Genomic DNA, 11,167 nt, shown 5'->3' with positions numbered 1-11,167 from the left:
CAGCACCATTCCCGTATCTGGAAGGACAGCATTTATATCATTGATGGTTGAGGTACCACTCTGTGCATTGTGACAAATTTGAGTGGTAAGCTTTTACTGCTCAATTGTCGCATTGCATGTGCGAAGGGTGTGGTGGGAAAATTCAGACATTCTTAAACGTAGACAAAAACAATCCGGTTATACGCTCGCATTACTGTATTTAATTTTAGCCCCTCCTCCTTGTCACAATACACTTTGCTAGGCTTACTCGTGCCATGGCCTGTTTCGCTCGGGCACCTGGCCAACATTGGAATTAGTCTCAATGTTTGAACGGCATTAATGGTTTGATGGAGATGGATGTTTGGAATATAAAGGAGACTTGACTGTCTTGACCTTTACTGGAAAGGGGTTAGAAATTTGATGAAGGGAATTCGGTGAGAAATTCTCATCAAGAAAATGGGTGGAGAAGATGTTCACAAAGCAGTGTGTCATGATGACCCATCATAACACAGAAGGTCAGCCTGAACAGTCATTGTCTGATGTTTAAATCTCCCAAGCTCCAATCGTAATTAAGGCCCAACCCAAACAAGTAATGCGACAACTTACTCATCATATCAACGGAATTCAAAGAAAACTACCCATACTTTTCCAGGTAAGAGGGGAAAAAAAAGGTAGAAAAAGTTCTCAATGAGAAAAAGACACGTCACTTCACATCTGTCTACTCGCAAAAAAAGGGCATGGAGCAGCAAGCACAAAAATGTTACAAGTATGGACCGGTAACTTGAAGGAAATGTGAGGAATCAGCCTTGAGGACAAATGACGGCATCACATTTTATTCATGGAGAGAAAAGATTCCAAATTGAAAAACAAAACAACAACTACAAAAGCAAACGCTATCAAGAAGTTCAGCTACAAAGAAGTCAATTTGATTTGATTCTGAAGGGAGACATGAGCTAAATTAAACTAGACTTATTTGACAGGAATCAGTCTGCATGGATTGAAATATTTTCACCAGATATAATGGACGCTTATGAAGAACCTTCATTTTGAAAGTAAACCAATGCTCTAGCCTAAGTTGAGTTTTGACAATCAAACAAACAAAAAAAATCAATAAAGTGTCTCCATAATCTAATTTAATTGTGACTGAAACGTTTTTATGATTAGATACACACACAAAAAAAACTAAGCGGCCCTAAAATTGATCCCTGTGGGACTCTCCTTGTCAGTGACACAGTTTGAAGGCATTGAACCCAAGGTCCTAAAAAAACTGAAGCATTTACAGAATCCTAGAGTTGAAATACAATTACAAAAAAAATGGATGCATCACTTTTCACACACAACTAAAATCCTCTCACACCGCATCCACGCTCATTGTGAAATCCTTTCAAATCGTTTGAACAGTGCAGTCAGTCGCTCATCATCGTATCTTCTGGCGTTCCCACCTCAATTGGGCGCGGCTCAGGCGCTGGGTGGAGCTGCTTCCACGCCTCCCGTGCTTTTGTGCCCACGTCCGCTGCGCACTTGAAGTTGCAACGCGCTTCTCTAGTTCGGACAAGCAAACCTTTCGGATCGAGCAACCGAGCGAGGAGAACCATGCTTGCGGAGCCGCTGCGTTCGGCCATGACGGTCGGGGAAGTGGATGACACCTCGCTGGCCATTCCGTCTGACGCCAAGCTACACACGGGGGCGCACCGGGTGCTGGATCAAGTGCAGACCATCAAGAGGAGCAAGTCCAAACACGGAAAGAACGGCACTCCTACAAGTACGAAACAACTTTGATCGTATTATTCCTGAAATAACAACAACGTCACAGTTCATTTAGAAACAAGGCTCGACAAAAGGAAGTCGTTAAATACATTTTTTTCCTCGCTTGGCCAAGTTTCTCCGGATATTATGACTAAAAAAAAATCCCAAACACAAATTTGCCCGCCCATTTATTGTATTGCAGAAACAGTTTGGTTTGGATGTCAGTCATGGGAAATAGAAGCAAGGACATTTTAATGCTCATTTTTCAAGAGTGGTTCAAAAAAAATGCTTCAGGAATTAAATTAAAAGGGGAGGGATGCAATTTGGACCCATCCACGCACAAACAATTATGTGGCGAGGCAAATCTCTTTCACTAAATGCCAGAAGAATTTTTTTCTCATGTCAGAAAGTTTAGTTTGTACCATAAATGCAATCGTACTATTGTCCTCAGTTGCCCTAATTGTGACACACCCACCTTAAAAGTATGTTAAATGCCAGAATTTGTACTTTCGTAACCTTGGATACTTCAAAGTCAATTGGGGGGCCTTGGAAAAAAGAAATACCAAAGAGTCTAATCCGAAAACTATGCACTCCAACTGCGCCCTTTTTGTGACTGGGTGTGAATGTGACCTGTGGCTGCATCCACTGAAGAATTTGATGATGTTCAACTTTTCCTGCTCCTTCCAAGGAAGGGAATGCAACCCTGTGGCTTTGGACCACTCACACTTTTTTTTTTTTTAGCTTGAAAAGAAAGAAGAAAGCACAGAGAGAAAGAGAGAGAGAAAGAAAGTGTCTTTTGTCTAGTTGAGAATCCGAGTAGAGAAGAGAAGCTCTCAGAAAGCTTCTACGCATTCACATGTTGCGACACGTGATCACGAGTGCCAAATATGATGTGTAGTCGCTAAGCCTCTCCTCAAATGATTGGAATATTTGGCACAGACAAATATTTGGCACTTTTTTTTTTTTTTTTAACGTTTGAAATTCAGCTTGTTATGTAATATATGATGCCTGTAGATTTTGTTTTGTTATGAATATAGGAACATCCAAGCAGGTGCACAAAATTGGTCTTTGAGGCATCAAATATTCAAAGAGCCATGTGGACCAAAGTCTCGTCGAAAAAGAGCCACCTGCGGCCCTAGCGCCACAGGTTGGAGACCCCGTTGTTATTGTAGCCGGCTAACATCTTAGTCAAAAAGGCCAGCCCATCATAATTCTTTAATGGTTGGTTTCGGTGCGATGATTAACAGGTGTTTATGAATCATACGTGACGAACAAATGTACTTCAACGCGTTTATGCAGGTGACATGATGTCATGTCTGTTTCGCAGCCGAGCGCCATTGTGGGGAAAAACATCTAATAAAATGTTTCCATTTGTTGATTGACTGTGACAAAGTTGGAAACTCCTTTTATTGTTTCTTACGGAATATTTTTTCCAAAACATTTCTGTTCATCCAGACATACGTGTTTGCCAATTGGCATTCTGCCCTGTTGTCGTGTCTCTGTGCTGTGCTTTTTTTTTTTTTCATTCCCTTCAACCGCCCTCATCAGTGTCCTCTTTCTTTCCACAGGCCCTACTTTGTCACCATTGGACGAGTTTGGAACATTCCAGTTTTTTCCCAGCAAAGCCAATGGCACCTTCGGTCGTAGTGTCTCCACCAAGACGACAGCGTTCAACAAAACGGTAATGAATTGTTCCTGTTGTTGAACACTCCCATTGCATTTTGTGCCCTTTGAGAAACACAAATATGCTGCAATGTTTTTCGATCATTTCCCGCTTTATCTTCTCGTGTGATGTTTTCTTGAGGAACATTTCTGTCTGTAATTAATCATTGATACATTCTTACATATGACACCCGTGCTCGAAAGTCCGGTCTCGGTCGGGAATGGTTGTTGACAGTTTCCCAGCTCTGATAAGGATAATTGGGATCAAAAATGGATTGATGGATTGATAGCTGGATGGGATTTGTGCTCCTTCTGGTTTGCTCATCTCATTTGAAGAATATTATCACAATACTATTATTATTATTTCAGTTGTCATCCAATTTATGATTATCTTATGGAAAGAATTCTATTGATTTAGACTGGCATCCATGAAACAAGCGTTCAAAAGTCCTTTTAGGTTAAACAAACGAACACTTGTTCAACGGTAAGTGACGTGACTGCCCATCGATTGGTCAGGCAAACACATCATTCCAGAATATCCAAGTTTTGTTGCGTTACTGTAACGAACATCTACTTTCGCTGTTACTTGTTGTTGTTGTTTTTTGAAATGACACATCTAATTAATTCATTAGTGTGTTTACACAATTAGCCTTCCTTTTGCATGTTTGGTAAACAGGCCAAGCTTGAATGAGCTAAAAGTAACACTCCCAGACAAATTGCCAAGTGTTATTAGTTGAAAATGCTGATTTTCAATTGAAAGGTGTGTCAGGCAACTGACTTCGTCTCACACTAAAGTCAAAAAGTGAGCTCTAAGATCTTATCCTTGCACTCAAATCAAGTATTATATAAAGGTTAGAAATAACATACATTTTATAAATGCATGTATTTTTATTATTATTATTATTAACACAGTTACTTGTTACTAGCTTTGAAAACAGCATATCATTAAAATCAGATCTACTAGAACGCTAAACTCAAATCCCTACTATGCTAGTTTTCTCATTTTCCATATCGATAGTCTCACTTGCGATTGCACAAACAAGTTTCCATGTAGCTGTCGATGAGTCAGTCCAGATGGAATAAACAGCAATGATGGGAAATCCAGGTCCAGAAAGAAGAAAACCTTGCTACACTTTGCCTTTAGCACTTGATGGAAAAAATGGAATGCAATTTTGGCATCAGTATGCCAAGTTTTATTCAGGATGAAAATTTAATTACATTTTTCCCCAAATTGTTCCCCAGTGTTTATCAACCATCAGCAAAAAAAATTAAAAATAAAAATAGAACTATTTGATTGCTCTTTAGAGAAACTGGCAACATTTTTAATCCTCTTATTCTACTTCATATAACAAAATGATCTTCTATTGATTGTAGGCCCCAATAAATGAAAATAATGTTTTGAATAAAAATAAAAAGATGGACCCAAAAGGACAGTGCCATTTATTGATTGATTTATTGTGATTTTGCATTTCATCATCCGCTTTGATTAATGATGTGACATTTTACTGAAAAATCGCCGCCAATCGGGGTGCATGGCAAGATACCGGCACACAAAATGAAAAGATGATGTAACAGTCTGCAATTAAATGCCATCAAATGGTTTTAATTATGCTGGGACTGTGAATTCAGGTTGTGCTGGTGCTGCACACAAAGCACTTGTGCGTTTTGCTGCAGGGAGTCTCCAGTTGCAGATATGAGGTTACCTGCCCATAGTCTGTCTGATTGTTCACTGCTTTGTGCTGCACATAAAAAGAAGATGAAAACACGCAGCCATGTGCGCAGGAAAGAAAAAAAATCAAATTGACATTTTTTTTTTTTTGCAGCAATATGCCCAAAAGAGACGAACTCAGTCCACAAAAAGCTTGGGAGCAAGACACATCAGCACGTCCGACGCATGGGAACAACAACTCAATGCCGCCAGCTGGCCTCAAAATCCCGTCGGGATGAAAACCAGCCGCAGCGATTCCGCTTTGGCTCCTGCAAACAACAGGGTGATCACATCTGACCATGGCTGGCAAGATACTGAGGTCTTTTTTTCATCGTTGGTAACGTTTGGTGTTTTTTGCTAGCGAGTCAAAGGGCAGACCACCCAGACTCAAGTGAAGAGACTCAGCAATTACTCCACCAGCAACGGCTTCCACGCTATGGGCCAAAACCGATATTTGGAAGCGCCTCCCGATCAATCGCAGGTCATCAAAACGTCCAAGATTGAACATCAATCAGCGTGAGTTGAATTCTTGTCACACAAAAGAAGAAATATGTGTTCTACAAAACGAGAAGAGAAAAAAAAATGCGCGTCTACAGCCTCAACGGTTCGCCGAACGTGTCGGATTTGACCATCAAGGAAGCTGTGGAGTTCTTGTCTCACCCCGAGGAGAATTTCCAGCAGTGCGGCGCCACCATTATACAGCAAACCACTTTTAAAGACGATGGTGCCAAACAAGAGGTCAGTCTGAGTTTCTTAGAAGCACAAACCTTTTGGATTGGATGACATATGAATGAACTTTGTGTTTCTCTATCAGGTTCTCCAGCTTGGGGGGATCCCCACTCTGGTGTCTCTACTGCGCAGCCCAAATTCTGCTGTGAGCCTGGCCGCCGCCGGGGCCTTGAGGAACCTGGTCTTCAAGGACCACAAGAATAAGCAGCAGGTTCAACAATGCGGCGGTATCGCCAAAGCCCTGCAGTTACTCAAAGAGACGGAATGTAGCGAAACGCAGAAGCAGATCACAGGTGGCGCCTTTGAGCACGTGCAAAATATCACGAAGGGGACGGCAAACCCAGTTTTTATTTTTTTATTTTTTTATCTATGACTTTGGTAGGCCTGCTTTGGAACTTGTCTTCTGCCGACGAGCTGAAAGGAGAACTCATAGCCACGGTGCTGCCCGCCTTGACCGAGAACGTGGTGGTGCCGTTCACACGCTGGTCGGACGACAGCGCCTCCAACAACATCCACTCTGAAGTGTTCTACAACACCACAGGGTGCCTGCGGTGAGTCTCTATATTATTCATAGCCTATTAAGTACTTTTATGTATTCAAAATAGTGCATTAGAAATATAAAATATTATTATTATATATTTTTATAATAATTTTTTATTTTTATTTTATATGTATTTTTTATGTATTATATTTATTTTATATGTATTATATCGATTTTATTATTATTACTATTATTATACAGCCAATGGTTCATGTACCGTATTTTCCGGACTATAAGGCGCACCGGACTATATGGCCCATTTTAAAACTTTGTCCTGATATAAGGCGCACCCGACTATAAGGCGCCACTGTCGGCTTTTGAGAAAATGTTAGGTTTTTAGTTGCGCCTTATAGTCCAGAAAATACGGTACTAGTATGCTCTTTGTCCTGTGATTTAAAAAAAAAAAAAAATTATAATAATTTTTACTTCTAGTATCCCACTAGTACGCATTTTACAATACACCTTTAAAATTGCTGGTTGAAAAACAACCCAACCCAAAAATTCCACTAGTAGCATGCAGATATCAACTTGCACCGTTTTGGTTGATTGTATGTTTTCTACGCTAATATTTGCGTTTGAAATGTTTGCAGCAACCTAAGCTGCGCTAAGCTGCGGGAGAGGACAGCCATGAGAGACTGCCGCGGACTTATTGATTCACTCATGTGCTACCTTCAGTCCTGCGTGGCTGACAACAACCCCGACGACAAGGTAAGGTAAATGACTCCTTCTCGGAGGGGCATTCGGTCAGATATGACAAATAAGACCAAAAAATGTGTCATAAAATCCATTTTCCAACGTTCCCGATCATGTTACATGTGACTCTGATGGTTTACATAATTCATGCTTCAGATCATTTGCGTGCTTCCTTAAAAATGGGTCGCACTGGCTTTTCCTGTCAATCTAGCCTTTGGCAACAGTACCACAGTAGCGAGTGTTTTTACAAACCGGTACAGTCGACCTCCAAAAAGGAAAGGTGACTTGTCTGAGGTTGCCCGAATGAGTAGTCCATCATCCGAAAAATGACATTTCTATCATTGAATTGATGGATTGACTTGAATGGTCTCTGTGTCCTTGATGTAGTCTGTGGAGAACTGCGCTTGCATCCTCCATAATTTGACCTACCAGCTGGAAAGCGAGTCCCCCAAGTGCTTTGCTGACTTCATCTCTTCAACGGAGAGCCAATCCGGCAGGAAAAGCCCGACGGTCGGATGCTTCAGTCCGAAGAGCGGAAAGGTTCAAAAGGAGGTAAATAGCAGGAAGGGGAGAAAAAAAAAACAAAACTTTCACACACCTCCCGTGGAACATGTTGTCCAAGGTGACCCGGTTCTTCTCCTTTTCTGGTCAGTTTTTGTTCGATAACGTTCGAGGAATGCTGGATGACGTTGACCCGAAAGGTGCCAAGTGGTTGTGCCATCCCAAAGCTATGCAGACCTACTTGTCTCTGCTCAGTTCGTCCCAGAAAGACGCCACCTTGGAAGCCTGCTGTGGTGCGCTGCAGAACTTGACTGCCAGCAAAGATTCTGTAAGGCATTGAAGATGAAAAGTCTACACACCCCTGTTCAGATGTTACCATATAAAAGAGTGACTTTTAATGTGACCTTTTTTATGTACAATTGAATTGGATTTTTTTTTTCTTTCAAATTTTGTGAAATACTGCTGAAATAATGCAGTTGCAAAAATGTCCACACCCTCTCTTAACTTGTGTTCACAATGAACCGGTTTTGTTCAAATTCCTCTGAAAATGGAAGTCAGCGCACACTCCTGCCACAATTCAACTCAGGAACTGTTTCTGTTCCAGGGGTCAGGCGCCATGAGTCAGATCCTGGTCCAGAAGTTGGGGGCTCTGATGCATATTCTCCCTCTGTTGAGGTCACCTAAACCAAGCCTGCAGAAGGCCGCTGTGTCCCTGCTGGGCAACATGGGTCGAACCGGCGGCTTGCAGGCCACCATGGGTGAGAAGCATCCTCTGCTCTTCTGCTTTCCAGGTAGCAGTGCTGAGCGTCTCCTGTATTTTCTGTAGCAACGCAGGTTTTGCCGGAGCTCACCGGGCTCCTCTCTGCTGGCTCCCAAGAGCTGGGCAACAATGACGAAAGCTTGGCGACAGTTTGCAACACTGTCCGTAATCTGATGATGGTGGACACGGAGGTCAACAAGAAGTTTATCGATGGTGATTTGGTGTCATCGGTGGCCGAGCTCAGTGAGAATAGGTGAGTTTGAAAGGGGGGGGTCAAAGGTGAATTAAGCTTCTCGTCCGCTCCACACAAAGCGATGTGGCTGGTTAAAGTGAACAATGTGATTTTTTTATTTTTATTTTACCGTCATAAACTTTAAAATGCCATCAAAATAATATAAAAGGAGGAAACAGGCGAGTAATAAAGGAGAATGTGGATATTCAAAATTCATTCACAGTCATTGTGCATTTTGGTGACAGAGACTCTCCACACTTGACTTTTTTTCGTTATACATGCAAATGACATAAATGTAGTTAAGTATAGAAATACTGTAAAATGCTGAATCTCGCTATATAACCGGAAACAAAAGTTTTGTAACAAAAGCTCATGTGATCTGACATTTTTTACGACATTTCACTTTATGATGTTGCGACGCTGTGTCATTCAAATTTCAAATGGCAGTAAAAGTAGTTGCTACGCGTGAAAACAATTCAGTCGCTTTTGGGCCATGTTGCTTGGCTCACTCCAATTGTCATGTACATTGTGTAGACTGCATATAGAAAATGACACTGTGGTTCAAATAAGTATTCATTTTCAAGAATTTATTTATTTATTTATTTATTTTTTCAGGTCTTTACCCAAAGCCAGCAAAGCAGCTTCTGTACTCCTCTATCACTTTTGGAATGACAAGAACTTACAAAACATTTTGAAAAAGGTAAATAACAAAAACAGCGCAACACAACATACACAGTTGACTGTTTCGCTCCATAGCCGTGCAGACACAACACACACACACGCATGACGGGGCCAGCCATTTTCTATTGTTTTATTATTAGTCAAGCTGCACATTCACTTTCTCTGTGGAGCCCCACCCAAGTCGTTGCGTGAAAACAGAAAACAGACTCTTTGGAATCCCGGCAGACTGGTTCCCAGCACTCGTTGTCAATCATGGGAGGAGTGATGGAGAGAAAATGAATCATTATAAAAAGGTCAGGACGCTGAGGTTGGGAAATGGAGTTGTCACCAAGACTAGCACGGTTGGCTCTTGACATTGAATGGCTCTCCATTACATAAGGCAAAACATGTCCATGGAATATTGTGCTTCATCATTTAAAAGTGTGTCAATTGAAATACATGAAACATCTTTCATGATAATTGATAAGACTGAGACTCACATGTCACTGCTAATGATGGGCAAATGAAGCTTCAAGATGATTCATGAATCTGTTTTAACATCTATATTTTCACCGCTCAAACATGACATCAGAAAGATACAAAACAAATATAGTCATTAAATGTTGCGTTGGAGCGATCATTGAAAGTTGAGCCTGGCGTGTAGCCGAGAGAATATTTCGATTTTCAAGCCTCGATTTGTCAATTGTTTTACTCGTTCAAATGCGTTGATATTTTTCTTGTCGGTCATGATGTTGCCTTTGTGGTTGAACAGTTTTTCATTTTGAACCGTTTGATCCACAGCTAGGAATGAGCAAGTCATCATTCATCAACGACAACACCACGGCGGCGTACAGGTCCGTGCAGATTATCGAGTGATGGAAGGTGGGGAGCGACGCCACGTTTGCCCATAGGTATACTTTTGGAACGCTTGCTTGCGTGTTCACAGTTGAGCGCCACTACATACACAGCAGTAGGCTTAAAACCTTTTTTTTTCTTTTTGTCTCCACCTCTTTTCAATTTTTGTGTGCTTCTAGATGGAAATCAGCATTTTAAAAGGCCACACCCTTGTGACACAGTAAAATTACCCAAAGAGCTTCAGCGACTTTAAATTTGATCATTCCTGTGCGTATTATGTTTGAAGAAAAAAAACAAACAAAAAAAAAAAAAGCTTTGAACGTCATCATTAATTCTGCCGTGTTGTCTGTATTTAATTTGGATTGGTTTGCGTTTGTCCATATGAATGGGCAAGTGTGTTTTTTGCTTGGTTAACTTGAGTGTGATTTAGTTATGGCTTCATTTGAGTAGTAAATGCTGAAATATATCATTTACAATCTCATCTTTCTCGCGGCCTTGAGGACTCAGAAGACGATGATGAATGCGAGTGAAAGAAAAAGGAGAATATATGTCTTGTTAATTTAATCTCTTTCTCAACAACATTTTTTTTTTAACTTTGCTAAACGTTGAGTTACGGGGAAATTGTTTTCAGCTTACCAAAATAATAAACAGTTAGCGTAGCCTAGCTTAGTTTCAGTTATCATCAGCCTTTTTAAATCAGGAGGAAGACTCTCTGATCACCTCAATTGATCACTATTTTAACACGTTCTTAATCATTGGTACATTTTGAAACATTCAAATAGTACAAAGTATGTTATACTGTGGAAACGTTACACGGTTACAGTGCGTATTTGAACTCGCTACTGGCAACTCATTAAACTCACCGCGACAGTATATTTACCAATGTGTACAATTAACTTTGAATGTTCCTTTTCTGTTAATGTCACAAACAGGCAAATGAATTGATTTATATTTCATGTTACACGTTGCTTTTTTAACATTATTGTCTGTTTCTGAATAAAATGAGGAACTCAAAAATCTAACTCGCTATTGGGTAATTCTTTGAATCGTGTCCGATGGAGGGGATTCATGTAAACAAAATGAAGATGGCTGAGAATTATA

General features: G+C 40.8%; 1 protein-coding gene across 2 annotated transcripts; it reads left to right on the top strand.

Annotated features, from left to right (window-relative positions):
• The first annotated feature begins 1,468 nt into the window (after positions 1-1,468).
• pkp1a (plakophilin 1a) lies at positions 1,469-11,088 on the top strand. Of its 2 annotated transcripts, XM_085923387.1 has the most exons (15): positions 1,469-1,741; positions 3,294-3,406; positions 5,211-5,378; positions 5,457-5,611; positions 5,692-5,833; positions 5,910-6,117; positions 6,207-6,375; positions 6,956-7,073; positions 7,446-7,610; positions 7,711-7,887; positions 8,164-8,317; positions 8,386-8,572; positions 9,167-9,251; positions 10,013-10,122; positions 10,246-11,088. In XM_085923387.1, exons 1-14 carry the CDS (start codon positions 1,573-1,575, stop codon positions 10,085-10,087), a joined length of 2,085 nt encoding a protein of 694 aa, XP_085779513.1. In that variant the 5' UTR covers positions 1,469-1,572; the 3' UTR covers positions 10,088-10,122; positions 10,246-11,088. The 2 variants fall into 2 exon arrangements, with proteins under 2 accessions (XP_085779513.1, XP_085779504.1); XM_085923378.1 differs by having other exon boundaries at positions 10,013-11,088.
• Positions 11,089-11,167: the final 79 nt, after the last annotated feature.

The sequence above is a fragment of the Syngnathus leptorhynchus genome, chromosome 1 (genome assembly GCF_054491065.1).
Source record: "Syngnathus leptorhynchus isolate UIUO chromosome 1, UIUO_Slep, whole genome shotgun sequence".
In the NCBI taxonomy this organism is placed as follows: domain Eukaryota; kingdom Metazoa; phylum Chordata; class Actinopteri; order Syngnathiformes; family Syngnathidae; genus Syngnathus; species Syngnathus leptorhynchus.
Note: the sequence above shows the minus strand (reverse complement) of the source record. Positions and strands in the feature narration are given on the sequence as shown.